Here is a 16347-nt window from a genome sequence, read left to right on the forward strand (position 1 = left end):
ACACCTGTTTGGATAGTTAGGAAGGTTGAATAGGAAGCCTGACATGTAACAGATTATTGTCTGTTGTTGAGGTAGCTAGTGAACCAGAAAATGGAGGAGGAGGAGGGGTTTAGTTCAGACAGTTTAGAGAGGAGTTTAGGGTGGGTGACAGTGTCAAAAGCTTTGGAGAGGTCAAGGAAGAGACATGATACCACTTTATTGTTGTCTCTTGCTTCTGCTATGGTCTAGGTGAAAGATAGAAAGGTTGTGGAGGTACTGTGGTGAGGTCTAAATCCATGCTAGGTGGGGGTAAGGAGATTTTTCTGAAGTAGGTAGGTAATAAGTTGTCTATGAACACACTTTTCAAGAATTTTTGACAGTGGGGAGAGGGTGGCTATTGGTCGATAGTTGAAAGGTCAGTGGAGTTAACTCCTTTGTGAAGTGAAATTGTATAAAAGGATTTCCAGATTTTGGGGACTGTGGATTCTTTGATGGAATGGTTGATAAGGACAGAGATGGGATATGCTATGGAGCTGGCAGTTAGTGTGAGAAACTGGGGAGGAAGGCAGTCAAAACATGGTGAGCATGTTTTAAATTTGAGCAAGAGGGATTTGATATAAGCAGTGGAGACTGGTTTCAGGGAAAAGGCTGACCGGAGGTGGGTGGTGGAGGGGGTTGGGGATTGTTTTTGGTTGTTGTCAGGGGGAGTTAGTTTTCTGATAGAGTCTATTAAGTGGTTACTTAGAAGAGTGCCAATTTCAAGGGGTGTATTGTTAGGGAAAGGGTTGGGGTAGAAGTTTCCCTGGATGGAGTATATTGTTCATAGTGCACAAAAATGTTTTTGGATTGGAAAATTGGGTGGATTGGGCTTTTTCTCCTGAATAATAAGTTTTTTGGTGACATTTCTTAGTTGTCTGTTCAAATGCTCCACTAGATGATCTAACATCCATGAACTCCTGTATTGATTGCCCTATAGATCTTCTAACTTCACCTCAGAAGATGGCTCATTTCTGTCTAAGTGAGTCGGTGGGCTTTGGTGTATCTTTTCTATTGTGCTTGTTCTTCAGGATACTATTCCTACAGCCTGGAATTCATGACTCTTTCATTCATTACCATGTCCCAAATTTGGGCACAATGGAGATTGATTTTTTTATTATCAACCTTAGCTTTTTCTGTCTTAACTGGTATTACATAGTAAACTTTCAAAATGAAAACATTTTTCATACAGATAATACAATAATAATGCAAGTTAGTCAGTTCTCACAGAAAACAGTCTTTGAATTAACGCTTCTCATATTTAGAACACAAACAATTTACATTACTATTATTTGAAGGATGTAACTTTACTCTGCATTTTCTCTCAAAAGAGCAATATCTTTGAACCATGCTATTAGAAAATGCCACTGACCATATCCTAGCAAAATATACTGAAAATTAAAACTTGGGTCAAGCTGTAAATCAAGAAACATTACCACCAGACAAATAAAAACAGGGAACCTTGTAAACAAAATTACACCATAAGTCTCATTTTAGATTGACCTTGTGTGCCTTGCCTAACCTTGTATTAAGTCCTTAAGTGTTAAGTGAGAGAAACTACAACTGAAGCTATATTAGTAATATATCAAGATGACAAGTTAATGCAAGTACTTACAAAAACTCCAAGAACAAATATATGATTTACTGGTAGCCAGGCATAAAACCACAAAACAAAATTAAGTAGTGAAAATTCAATAGCACAAACCAGTCACATTAGAAAGAAAAGGTATGACAAAGAACAAAGAATATGCCTATATTTAATAATTGACTAGGTCTACTGTCCCCCCATTGCTATCATGCATCTGTCTCCTAATAAGTCATTTGCCGCTTCCAGTTGTGTCTATTTCTAACAGTCTCCTAAAAAACAATGCCTAGTTTATTAAGCCACACATGGATGCCCTCTCATGTGAAGCTATATTACTCAGCTGGACGTCTATGCACACTTTGAGGTCTCGTACAATAGTGAGTTACTTGTGCACAAACTGGACTTTTGGGCCTTCCCCAGATACAATCTTTTAGGTGGAGACTGCTAACATTTCCTGGGATGGCCAAGAAGACACTTGTCCAGTGTCTCAGCTGCTAGTCAAACTGGGCCATTGGGACATAGTCAGGCTCAGAACCTTCATCCTACACATCTGAGAAGCAAAAAATAATATTATAGCACTGTTAAAAAAGTAACCAAGCTATATAAAAGAAGATGTACTGCTTGCTGCTTATATTGTATGTCACTACTTCTAATATATGATATCAATAAAGGAATGTACTTTACCTAGGAGCGATGAGTTAAATGTATAAAGGGACTTGAGAAATTCAGAAAACACCCACAGTGTATGTATAAGCTATACAATAATGTAGTAGAAGTAATAGTAAAGATTATTTTTTTTATTTCAAGGTCTTCTACTCTGAGAGTAAGTATAAACTCCAAACTTAATTAAGAGTTTGTAAAATAAAAGTGTGTATCTATAAATGGGGCTTATGGATATGCACTTTTGTGCATAATTTTGCCATATTATTTATGTAGTATTGATTAAATAAATGCAGAGATGACTAAGCTGTTCTTGAAATATTGTGTTATTACAAATAAATGCTGTAGATCAGCATCTCTGCCAGCACTCATCCTAGATTTACTATCACTGTTATTTAACAATGCATTACCATTTGTGTTTTCTTATTTAATTCTAATTTTTGAAGGAATGGATTATACACAAAATCACAAACACAAAAGTATGCAAACATTTTATCTACAAGCATTGTACTGTGATAGTGCCGGCATAAACTCCCAGTGCTGATGTTTTCATACTGGCTGTTATGTTTGCAAACGTAAGGAAAAGAACAATTTATGAATATCTCGTATCTACCTTGTTAGTGTCTTCTGTCCTTTCTGGGATTGAGGTGCTCCTGCAGTTCCTCGCTTTATGAGAGAGATAAGGGCAATATAAAGAGTAGCAAAACTGAGCTCAACAAGAATTGGGCTCTAGACACTAACAGAAAGGTGTCTACCCATGAAGCTTAAAGAAAAAAAATGTTTGGTGGTGTAGAACACTGCCAACAACTCAGATCTCTCTAAAAACTTTGCACATGGCTTTCATTTTCTCATCAAAACTCTGTGCATGGAAGGCCTCCCACATTATGATTTACTATTCTTTGACAACACATTCCCTAACAATTCCTAAGAGTCTGGTCAATGGAGAGTAGATTGATTTGTCCATAGGCCCATAGATGAAACTAATTATTTATGATCTCAAAAGAGGGCTGTCGTACTTTGATGGTCAGCTCCGAAAAAGTATCATTCAAACCAGCAGCAGCCCCAGGTATTCCAGAATGTTAATCCATTAATCTTGACTGACTGAGTATGGTAACAAGCCAGCAGCAGACCCAGGTATTCCAGAACGTTAATCCATTCATCTTGACTGGCTGAGCATAGTAACAAAATGCAATCTGCAGCATCTGAAATCTCCCTCGAGTGTGAAAGGCTTGTTCCAGGCTACAGTTTGATTGAGCAGACTACTTCAGATTAAATGAGTGTTTAATCAAAAAAGACTGTAAACTCAAACCTCCCACATAGGGATGCCATTGTACCCCTGTATATAATAATCTGCAGGGTTGCTACACCAGGATAAATTTGCAAGTGCAGCAACCCAGATTCTAAACAAAAGTATGATATTATACCAGTGACATGGTGATTGTTTAAACAACTCTCCGTTTCTCATTATAAAGGTCACGTTCTCCACTTGCAGCATTTCTAAATTTGGTTTTAAAAAATGTTGTTGCAGCGATGAAGGATGCAACCCTCTTCATAGCCTCCAGATAAACCTGCACACTATGAGCAATGGTCTTTCACTCAAAAGCTCTTCCAAGTTTCAGCTGTACCATGTTCATTAAGAAACTCTAAAGATGTACAAAATACGTTTATACGCAATGGTGACAAATACAGGAAAATCCCAAAACTACAACAACATGCTGTTAATTCAATGCTTCTACAGCAAACACCACAAAACAAAAACAAAAAGAAAGAAAAAACTGCACTTGAATGCCGCTTGCATTTCTGTAAGATTATAATCTTCAGAAAGTTATGTCAGCTGCCATTTTGACTAATTTCTAATATTAATGAACAGTGTAGATGAAGGGTAAGCTAAAAGAAAAAGAATGAACTACCTCATAACTGCAAAATAAGTAAATAAATGTACAGTATATGTATACAAGTGTACCCGCATACATTAGCAAATAAATATCATAAGACATGAACATGGTATGCATTGCCTTTCTTTTAGCAGTATTATGAACAGTCGTACTACACTTTCTAAGGATACGAAAAACTTAAGAATGGGATTAGGGTTGCATCACAGCAGTGTCACCGGATTTACACATGAGCTTTCGTAAGTAGGTACTGTGCAGCATTTCACAATATAACTATACTTATTGTTGTGCTGTTAAGCAAATGACTGTTCCCCCTTCACCACACAGATGCAGTAGCAATGTTTGTAGAAAGACATGCAATGATTTGATACTTCCTAGTGGATTTTATATAATAAACCTGCATGCAGAGTATGTGTACTCCAGGATAACAATAACAATTCCTGCACTTGCTGCTTTGCACTTACTAAATATGACGCTGCTATATTTCCTTGATGCAATGGCCCAAATATCTTCCTTCTGATAAGACACAATAACTTACCATCTCTTTCACTGTATGAATGAGTATTACCGGGCTAGGATTTATTCAGCATGTACTATATAGCTGCAACGGCAATAAAATTACAGGCAGTTAATATTGCTGGAGTACATTGATAGAGTAAATCTATAAAATAAAAGAGCATGCAGATTGTAAAGTGCTCTCAATATACACTATGGGATGAATATAGAAAAGTTATGTGAGGTGTACACTTTTTTGAATTCAGAGTCAAGCCGACCATAGTGATTTTGCACAAAGACATGTAACATTGTGGTGAGTTGTTTCCACAACCTTGCTAAATACTAATTAAGCAGTCTGGGAGAGAGGCATATGCTATTTAGCCACATGCTCTCCTAGCTGAAATGCCTGTGGTAAGCCATTTATGTGAATCATACGACTGTGTAACACAGCATGTAAACCCCCTGCTTTTCATGGTAATGAACGGCACCAAAAGGCAGTGTTTTGTCCATCTTTGTAGGTGTAAAATCAGGGTAGTTTAGAAGTCAAGTGGGGCATGGGGTGGTGTGCATGATTTTATGAGAGAGGTATATCTATGAGTGTGTGTGTCAGTGTGTGTCTGCCTAGAAGGTAGTAATAGAGGGGTAGTTAGTGTGGGGTAGGTTAGATAAAAGTGTGTGTGTGTATGTGTGTGTGTGTGTGTGTGTGTGTGTGTGTGTGTGTGTGTGTGTGTGTGTGTGTGTGTGTGTGTGTGTGTGTGTGTGTGTGTGTGTGAATGGATGAGAGTATTCATGAGTAGAATCAGGTGGCAAGGAAGCTATGTGTGTATAATGAATGTGTGAATGTGTATGCAGGAGATGACGGTAGAATAGTAGCTATCATATCTCCACAAACCTCTAAACTAACAGACAAAGCCTGCATCAATGGGTCAGGGAGAACACTAGCCTCCAGGGATTACTTCCGTGATGTGGACTGGAGGGACATTAGCCACCAGGGACTACTTCAGCTATGTGGGTTGCTATGAAACACTAGCCACCAGGAATAATGTCAAATGCCACAACAGCCCTTACACATAACAGGGATGGGGAAACAATAGACACCAGGGATACTATACATAGTGTGTCTTAAAGGCACTTAGTTAAACAAATGAGATGTGCAGGATCATTAGATTTCAGGGATACTATTAAGTAGTGTGCCTTAAAGGCAGTAAAAGGGATTCCAGCCCTGTACCCTCATACTGAGGATATTAGTCCTCTGCACTACCACTAGACGGCAGGGATACCAGTTATAAACAAGAGAGTTAACAAATAAAAGCAACTACAAAACAGGGTGGTAAACAAATTCAAACCCTACATCCTTGCTATTGTAAACCTCAGCTCTCTGCACTATTAAGTTAGTGGACCAAAAGTTTTTTTAAACATATATTGAGGATCTTGGTCATTACTACATGCTTGCATGTGAGTTGGAGGGACAGAGAACAGAAAGAATACCTTTCAACTTCAAAGTGCCTGACAGGACAAAATCAGGAATGTGTTTAAATTGTGCCTTCTAGAAACTTAAAAGGTAGCTACTACAGCAAGTTTTGCACTGCCATGAATTTAATGAAGGATATGAAGTGTGAAAGTCTAATATCTGGCATTAACAGCTGACTATAATCATTCATGATTTATGAAGCCAGGAAAAAGGAGACATTGGGGATGTTCTCACAGCACAGGGACAGGTATTGAGTATGTGTGTGTGTGTGTGTGTGTGTGTGTGTGTGTGTGTGTGTGTGTGTGTGTGTGTGTGTGTGTGTGTGTGTGTGTGTGTATGTGTGTGTCAGTAACCATTTGAAATGTTGGAACCCAATACAGGAATTCCCAAAATACAGATAATAAATGCGTTAAAGAACAGACTTACATACACCAAGTCCAAAATTCTATTTCTTGGAATATTCCCTTTTGACTGAGGTGTGGCAATCTCGGATTTGGTATAAGTTCAGGGTGTGTGGGGGCTTGCCTCCCACGTGGGAGTGCACAGGGGGCTTGCACCCACTGCAAAAAGATGTTTGTGTGCCAGACCACTTGGCATAATGGTTAAGGTCTTTGCGTCCCATGTACAAGGTACAGGTTTTGATCCTGATCTCCAGCCAGTGCCTGTTTGGTGCTTGCATATTCTCATTGTCTCTGTGGGGTTCCTGCCACCTTCAAAAAAAATATGTTAAGCGTTTCCATCTTAAACTCACCAAACTAAAATTGAGCTTTGGACATCGGCTCAAACTCTACAAAGTGTCCTATAAGGGGGAAGAGTAGTATAAACCAGCCAATTTGAGCATCTACTGTGGTGTGCTGTATGTTCATGCTAGGTGATTCGGTCATGTTGCCAAATGGGTATGCGTATTCACTGGTGATAAGTAGACTGAGGACATGGCTGACTCCAACTTATGCAGAACACCCATGCTAATGATAGGAGGGAGGTCTCTGTGCCTCTATCGACCAGTGTTTGCCCAGGTCAAGCTTGGGTAACAATAGATAGCTCTATTGAGTGAAAGCTGAATAATGAATGAATGAAGAATTGTTACACAAGGCTGATGAAATGTACAGCAAAGCCTAGGGATCTAGAATCTATTACTCAAGAGAAGGACAGGCAGGAAATGGTGTGGGAATTCTGGTGAGGGATAGGCTTCAGAAGACAGTGAGGGATGTCATCACAGTTAGTAGCTGACTCATGATAGGGTAGTATTCATAATCTCAGCCTATGCCCCACAACAAAGTTGTGATAGTGAGGAAAAGAGTGCATTCAGATAGTGGCAGGGCCCACTAGATAAAGCATGACAACATGAATTTGTGTTAATAATGGGTGACGTGAATGCACATATTGAGGCAGACAGAACAGGATAAGAGGACTGCCTGGGTCCACATGGGTAATAATGGTGGAATGCAGAAGTCCAGGAAGTCATTAAAAGAAAGAAGGAGTGTAGCAATAAGTGGGAGATAGAAAAGGGTGTATATTACATGATCGAAACCTTAAATTATCGTACACCTAATCACGAAATATCAAACCCTTAACATCAAAAATGGCTGTTTCCACATAGGGAAACAATGTCGTTGGCCAAATAAAAAAAAAGTTTTAAACAGAAATGGTGTGGGGGGCTTCGCCCCCACACCCCCCAACTCCGAGATCGCTCTACAGTGGAGAAAGAACAAAATCCATGTAACGGGCAAATTACTAATTTCCCTGTGTGGAAACAGCCGTTCACAATTTTCAGACTTCGACATTTAGTGATCGACCTTTAGGTGGTCGATAATCTAAGGTTTTGATCACGTATTAGGGAACCAATAGAAAACATGGACCAGGCTTGGAAAAAATACAGGTTAGCTAACAAAGAAGTTAAGAAACTAGTTGTAATAAGAAAGAACAAGGAATCAGAGGCAGTCTACCAGCTTCTGGAAAGTAAGTCAGTACATAGCACAAAGAAACAATATCAGGTTGTAAGGCAATGACAGAAAGATAAAAATGATAATCAGACACCCTTTATAATGATGCCAGTAACAACCTGCTCACCAGTTCACTTGACATTAAGTGCAGATGGAAAGACTACTTGTAGCAGCTTCTGAATGAAGAAAATCCCATAGAAGCTGTACTGCCCGGTGTACAGCCTATTATGAAAGAACAGGAGAAGCCTGCAATACAAGTAAGGGCAGCACTAAGGAAAATAACAGAAAGCAACAAGTTGAAATTAGGTCACAGCAGACATTATAATGATGCTGGGTGAGATAGGGCAGAAATGGCTCCTGAGGTACTCATGGCAGTGTGCAGAAAAAGGCGTATCCCAGATGACTGGAGAATAAGCATACTCCTGCCAATGTACAAGAACAAAGGGGACATCCACAACTGTTGGCAGTACAGAGGTAACGAACCCCAGCCACATTGCATAACAATTCTGTTGAAGATGATGATGATGACATTGTGTGTTAGAGAGAGTGTGTGGGGGAGGGTGCATTTGCTAACATGACCTAGTCGCCGCCACTATTAACTACCACGGCAAGTGCTGATCTGTGCTTGTGGTAGTTAACATGATTCAGAGACATGTAAATTAGCCAATGATGAGGTCTTTCTTCATTGTTGCAAATGTCTCTCTGAATCACAAAATACAGCATCACATAAACTGGGTCTTTTTACTACAGTATTAACAAGAGTGGTGGGATTCTTTATGAATCCCCATGTATGTCTGGCACACTTATTAACTAATTAGTATATGTTTAAAGATAATATTTTCTTCATACACGGTATCCTCATTATTGTTTTACTTCAAAGTTGTTTTTTTGTTAAAGTATATCTACATTGTAGATGCCGCGGTGGTACAGCAGTAGCGTTGTTACCTCACAGCAAGAGGTTCTCCCGTTCGATTCTCGGCTTGGCTTAGGAGTGCCTTCTGTGTGGAGTCTGCATGTCCTCCCCATGGTTGGGTAGCATTCGAAAGACATGCGTGTGTAAATGGGCGTGCCTTCATTGAAGGTTGGGTGTCCAGCTGGCACCTCGGCGTTTCGTAAAAAAATCTACTGCCAATCATTAGAGGACCAGAGTTCCACTATGGCAACCCCTTACCGGAAAAAAGCCGAAAGACAAATAACAATAATATCTACATTGTAGTCCAAAATCGTTATCACTGAATGCACTGCCATTTACAAGTATCATACATTAGAATACAGTGCACTAAGGAAAATACTCTAAAGGAAATAATACAATGTCATGTAAAATACATTTATTCTGAGGAGTGCACAGTCAAAAGGATAACATCACACAGTTTGGCAGCTTCCTCTTGTAGCCATTTTTTCAACATAGCTTTTTAAGATATTATGCAATACCACAAGATGCAATCCATCAGTATTAGTTTTTCATAGAAACAACTGTTTCCCTACTACATGCTTTACTAGGTGAACATCAGCAATACTTAACATGTGCAAAGGGGGCTATAAATATAAGTCTAACCTCAAACTACATACATAAAGCAAAGATATAAGGGAAAAGAACATCTTTTATAAAACAAAACACATTTCCTTACTGTCTATAACAGACACTCACTGTTGTGTTAATATGTTAATGTGTGTGTGTGTGTGTGTGTGTGTGTGTGTGTGTGTGTATACACACACACACACACACACACACACACACACACACACACACACACACACACACACACACACACACACGTATATACGTATGGACGCATGTATGTATATGCAGGTGAATAATCAGGGTCCCTCATTCACACACACACACACACACACACACACACACACACACACACACACACACACACACACACACACAAGTCTATATCTATACGTATGCAGATTAAGTATCTACATTAGGTTGTGCTAGCTTTAATAAGTAAATAACATAGTCATGGTATAAAAAATTCCCCATATCTTGCTACTGAAATTTGTTTACCATTGTTTGCAACCAGACTAAGTTACACAAAAAAATCATTTTACAAAATAATATTTTTTATATGATATTATTACTAGCAGTCTGTTATTCCATTTAGCAAATACATTGTCTGACTTTGCTTATATTGTTTTGAAAATAAATGTATGTTCGTTTCAGAGTATCTGAGATGTTATTGACTGATTCAGCCTGAATAGAAATTAACAAATAATACTTTTACTGAGATATCTTTGATGCAGTTAGATTTCATTGGACTTGTAATATTTGAATTAATGACATTATTTTAATTAGTGTACATAAATATGGAATAAACTTAGGATATGAGCATCTGTACAGAATAGGTTTTAGTTAATATAATTTTAGTTCTTTATCCACCTTTCAGTTCTACAGCACATAACTGATAGCAGCTTTTTGCCTTATCCCATGACCTCTCCTCCATCTCTGACCTGTATCAAGTTCACACTAATTTTTACATTTATCAAAGATGCTTGTTAGCAATATCACTTTACTAACCATAACTTATCAACCCATACTGTCTCATCTGCAATGCTATTCAGAAAGTCAATGTATTGTTTTCATATTTAGTTTTTCTAGTCTTATTTGAATAAAGTACATTGCCTCTCCTCAGAAATAGTGGCAGATGCTCCTTTTGGATACCTCCTCCTATATTTGCCTGATAGAGCCTGCTTCCACCACCTGTTTTTGATTGACACATTAAATATTATAAAGTAGAATGGTGCACACCTTCCTCTTAGCACTGCTATCACTGGTGTGGTGCCATTTACTACAAACTTTAATGAATAAATTATTGCAATATCTCCTGTAAATATCATTATTGTCTGTACTGCATCTCTTTTCTCACCTGTTCTACTTTACCATGCACTGCTTCTGAGAGCAAGTCTTTGCTCAGTGAAAAAAAAAAAACACTACAAAAATATTTTTGGAATACAAATGCAAGAGTGGCGTGGTGACACTTAACGCAGGAAATGTTATCAATCACATACCTGTCAGCAGACAAAGCTGTCAGTGTAAAGACAGACACCCCTACAGATGTCAGCTGGATGAAAGGGATCAGTTTGCAGCCAACCCTGCCAAAAAGCCATTCATCTGCCAGATACCTGCTGGCATCAACAGGGGCACAGGTCACCAAAAGTAGCAGGTCTCCAAGTGCCAAGCTAGAGATGAACAAATTAGGTACATTCCTCATTGACTTTACTGTACAGAAAATCTTGATAAGTGTAATGTTGCCAGTCAACCCTATTAAAATGATGATGCCATACATTGTTGGGATTGCATAAAGAAATCCAGGTGAGGTCCAGAAATCTTTTTCTTCTGCAGTATAGTTACTAAGTTCATCGGAAGAACTATTTAAGTGGCTGAGTTTCTTCTCTTCAAGATCCAGCAAGTATGGTTCCTCTGGGGTCATTATTTCCACAGTTTCACACGTGACAAACAAAAAATAAAACTGTAAAACGTTTATATATCTGTCTTTCTATTTCTTGATGTTCTAGAACAATAAGATAAGTAACAGTTATTTAATATTTTCTAAGGAATTCAGCAACAGCAGTGCAGTCTTTCTTTCAAGCAACCAGGAAATCTGTCAGAGGCGCTATAATTTGGAATTCCTTTCTTTGTATATGTCCATGAAAATTCAGCATCCTTAAATTAATCACAACGCATGCACTCCAAATAGTAATATGCAGCTGTGTTGATTGCCAGCAGAACAGAAGTTCAAAACTTTTTTTTAGTTTCATTTGAAGTTTGAAGGCAAAATATGTACTGATTTCTGGCTGTTCTTTTAAGTCATGAATACTGACGTTGAGCTTTGTAAAGCAGGGTAAGCAGGGATTCCTTAGCTGATCCTTCGCAGGGCAGATGTGTAACTTTTGACAGCACTTCTGCTGGAGTTCATTCACTCTTCTCATCTCTAGAGCTGACACCTACAGGGAAGATTTAAATGAAAAGAACAATACTGGTGTTTTAAAGCTTCCCATCTCATAGGCTAAGCGCTGTTAGACGTCATATTTTTCTTCCTACATAGGTGCTGTTCCCACAGACCTGCTCTGCTGAAGAGTACTGAGTGAATTGTTTTTAAGTCCTTGTCTGCCACCCAGTGGGCAAATCAATAACAGCATCATTTGAAAAATTAAAGGAAAACTAATCACTGCTTTTGCATCAGAAAGCACTTTGTTTTAGGATGTTGAATGAAATATAAAGGTTATGTAGTTTGTAGGCTGACGGTTTATATAATGCGGTGCAACATTTAAAAAAATGTAGTTTTCTATTATAAAGCAGTGAGTCTTATCCATATTCATTTGAAGTTACAGCATATTTAAATGCACTTGTACTTGAATCCCACAAATCCTCCTTTCTGCATACACCCTGGGAAACTGTCAGTTCAGTGTTATTAGATTGTAGTGAACAACTTCCATTTTGTCAGTGTATAGTTTCTGTCAACATATTCAGCATTAAAAAAAAAAAAAAAAATCCAGAAGCAATGGTAGCTACACACTATATTTTCATTGATAGCTGCAGGACCCCAGTCTGGTGTTTATTAATTAGTGTGTGATGAAAACTAATAATGCTCTAGCATAAATAGCAAACACGTGTTTTATATGAACAAAAATATTGTAATAACAATATATTACCACTATTACAAACAGCATTCTAATTGTATTTTCTTGTTACATTTCAGCTGACCTACAAATATCCCACTGACCATTTCTGAGTATGTGCACATCTGTGTCAGTTATACAAAACACCTTCTGTCACCCATTGTGGGTGACCCTTCTGTACCAGCTATGATTTCCCAATATTATTAATAGTGGATGCTGATAAGTAATGATGCTGAGTAAACCTACGTCTCTATGTAATAATACTCTTCCCACTGATTTCATCATTCTGACTCTGTCACCAAGCCTGGCACATGGCTATCGCAAATTACTTTTTTTTTTATTTGCTTTCCCCCTTGTGATCATCAGGGCATGCCATCACTTAGGCAACCATGAAAGGATTCTGGTTCCCTATACCTTAATGATGTTCACATGAACATTCTCCTTCTAAGGTCTAGGAACATCTCCATCCCAAACATCTTAAGGGTCTGGCTTTGACACCCTTAAAACAGAACCATCCACATTTAAGTGTCGATGGTCATGGCACCTAGGCTATGCAACTACTTGTTGCCCGTACCAGCAGTGAGGCAGGGTAATTTGTAATTTTTGTTCCTAACACTCAGATCTCACTATGCAGTAGTACTGGCCTCCACCTCCTGCACATTACTGCATATACATACCCAGTTCAACCACATCGCATATGCTGCTTGCTCAAGCAAACACATACCATAAAGCCCAGTTACTGCCTCTGAAACTTGTAATGATGACCCAGCTGCACTGGATATCAATTAAGGCAGCAGAAATTACAGCTTCTCCTCAAGATTGGGGAATTATATCAGCTTTTCTCTTAGCCCATCAGATGTCTTTTCCATCCCTTGCATCGTTATTCCTTCATAGGTTATCTGGGTCTCATATTGTCAACTCCATCCATATGTGTCATGGAATGGGCCACAGATGGAAATTTAACTTGTGTGGTGGTGGGGAAATTCAGTGGAATAGTTTTAACATTTTATTGGTTGTTTCCTTAGCCACATTTTTCAAAAACGTTATCAGTAATATTATTTAAGTTTTCTACAGGCCTGTGATGTAATTGACATTATCCCAAAATGCTTCTGAAACCAGTAGGTGCTAATTTGGATCTTTAGAGGTAGATGCAATACATCTGTCACTAGAATTTTGCAGTGCTGGCAACCAATATCATAGTGAAAGGAAAGAATCCACACTTATATCAATCTATTTTATTTTTCAAATCATTAACTACCTAGATCACCGAAAAGTGATATGGTGCATAAAAAAAGGTCTAATTCACAGCTTTGTACTTTTTATCAAACTATAAACTTGAGACCTTTCTGCTAAGGGTGTTATGGTGCTTAGGAGGTATACAATTAATAAGAGCATCAAAACCTAATCAACTGTAAAGAACGTCTGTGACAATCATGCTATTGTCACAAAATTAACTCTTGGACAGACTGACAGACTAGGTTTCCATTTATGTGAGTTTAACTTTCTTCAGACTACAAAATATGTTTCATTTTATTTCACAGAGACTGCTGGGAAATGTATTTTATTTCTGTCTTCATAGCTGCAGAGATAAAAAATTCAAGCTTTGTTTATATCATGAGCTGACACACTGTATACAGTGATTACCAATGGGCAAAACCATCTGTTCAAGAAAAAAAATGACTGTAGCTACTGCTGCATATATGTACTAACAGAAATCCAGTACTGGTAATCATTGTCTGATTACAAACCTACAATAAAATATATTTTATTCTCACATGCACGGATAGCAGGACATGCAAGGTAGTAGTAATTAATACAATGTTATTAAAAAAAGAAAACTCAAATTCAACAATAGTAATGTGACAAGTTTAAGAAAATAAATAGCTAATGAAACCTGCCAAATAAACCTATCTTACTAAGGTTTCTTGGTTTTTAGAATTCAAGGTCAGGATATGTGCCCTATCCTAATAGTTAGATATAATTATGGGAAAAGAGAAGATTTGCTCCGTTTGTTTAGATCAACAAATATACTTGATTTAACTCCACTGGGCAAAAGGATTTTTGGTGGAAATAATAGCTAAGCACCCACTTTGCATGATAGCACATTTGTGCTATGACAAGTTTCCAGTGCTCCCGTTCACTGTAGAATGAATGCACTTAACTGATTGTGAAGAGGTTATGCATTACTGTTCTCTAATGCCTTCAGATACTTCCCCTCTCTCTTTTTACATCTTCAGATACATTCTTTCCCTCTTTCTCTCTTTCTTAGGTTCATAGGTAGGTACTAGGCTATCAGTCCTGGGGCCTATATAATCCTAGCCAAAAAGGTTCCCTGGCTTTCGCCACCCAAGAAAATTATTTTCCTGTGCCCCTGTCAAGCAGTGCTGCAGAAGTGATTCCCGGAGTGAATTTTTTATTTCCCATCCAGTCATCAAGATTTTTCTTAAAGAGGGCCATGTCTTTTTGCATGTCTTCTTTATTCTTATGGGGCATCCTATTGCAAGCTTTCATTTCTGAATAAACATTGCAGAAGACAGAATGATATTTCTATGCTGGGAGATGTAGCACAAAGGAAAATATTATTAAATACACTGCAAACACAGCAACTTAGTAAATGTAAATCTTGCAAAAAGGTTCAGCAGTTTATTACGCAAAGAGATTTTCGGTTCCTCCCACCTTCTATGTTTCTCCAGCTTTTGATATTGTTACTGTTTTTTACAAATCTGCGGGGATTGTAATACCTCTGACAGGTTCATTTATGACCTGCATCATTTTCTTAGAAGAATGTAAGTGCAGCTTATCTCAATCTTCGGTGTTAAAAGTAAGAGAGACGATAGGGCAATTAACCCTTCTGTTAACATAAATCCAGAACTTGAAACATTTATTTATGCAGCATTTTCTACTTTTGTTCCCTAACAGTGTTCTATGTTTCAAATGAAGTTTTCATGCAAGGCTGCCTGTTTTCCTTTGTGTATAACATATGATAGTAAGAAATGCTTCATGCCCAAATTCACTACATTCTCTGACGTATATTTTTTCTACAACTTGGTAATCTTTACTTAACACTGTTCATTTATGAAATGGGCAAAATGTGGACTGCATAAAGAAGTCAGTTAACATGATTTTGTGCGCTTCATTGCAACAGATCTGGTTTCTGTCCCTTATAAATCATAGGGTGCATTTTCTTGGAAAATAGAATGCTTTTTTTGATGATCTGTAGCCATGCAGCTGTCATGTCTGAATTTACTATCCTTTGATCAATTATCATGGCAGTACAACAACAAAAAGTTAATGCTAATGACAGGTGTGCTGACCCAAGAAGCTCTGAACATAAATTTAGTGATTATAATAAATTTGAAAATGTTAGGATAGTTATTGATCCCACAACAGATTGTGCACTGTTAATCGTTATAGAGACAGCCTATAAATTCTGCCTATGTGCAGCAGCCCTACCTCTGAGACAGAAAACAGCAGTTGTGCTGAGTGAGATGTGTGGCCTCCATGTTACGAATTTGGGAGATGTGGGGAATCACGTTTGGAAGGTACACAATTTGCCTGCCACCAAAATGAATGATGTACAATGTAATTTAGAGATAAAAATACTGTAATGCTATTACTATGATACTGTTACAGCTACCATAGGCATAAGGTGTATGA

At 38.0% G+C, this 16347-nt stretch overlaps 1 protein-coding gene across 2 annotated transcripts in view; it reads right to left on the reverse strand.

Moving 5' to 3' along the window:
* Window positions 1-12026, reverse strand: part of GRPR (gastrin releasing peptide receptor) — a 1477698-nt gene extending 1465672 nt beyond the window's left edge. For both annotated transcript variants that reach the window (XM_044073126.1, XR_006365124.1), the window contains exon 1: window positions 11080-12026. In XM_044073126.1, the coding sequence (XP_043929061.1) occupies window positions 11080-11501 (422 nt within the window). In that variant the 5' untranslated portion in view covers window positions 11502-12026. The remainder of the gene's footprint in view (window positions 1-11079) is intronic.
* Window positions 12027-16347: the final 4321 nt, after the last annotated feature.

Source organism: Protopterus annectens, chromosome 5.part1, assembly GCF_019279795.1.
Source record: "Protopterus annectens isolate FY-2018-M chromosome 5.part1, PAN1.0, whole genome shotgun sequence".
Classification (NCBI taxonomy): domain Eukaryota; kingdom Metazoa; phylum Chordata; order Ceratodontiformes; family Protopteridae; genus Protopterus; species Protopterus annectens.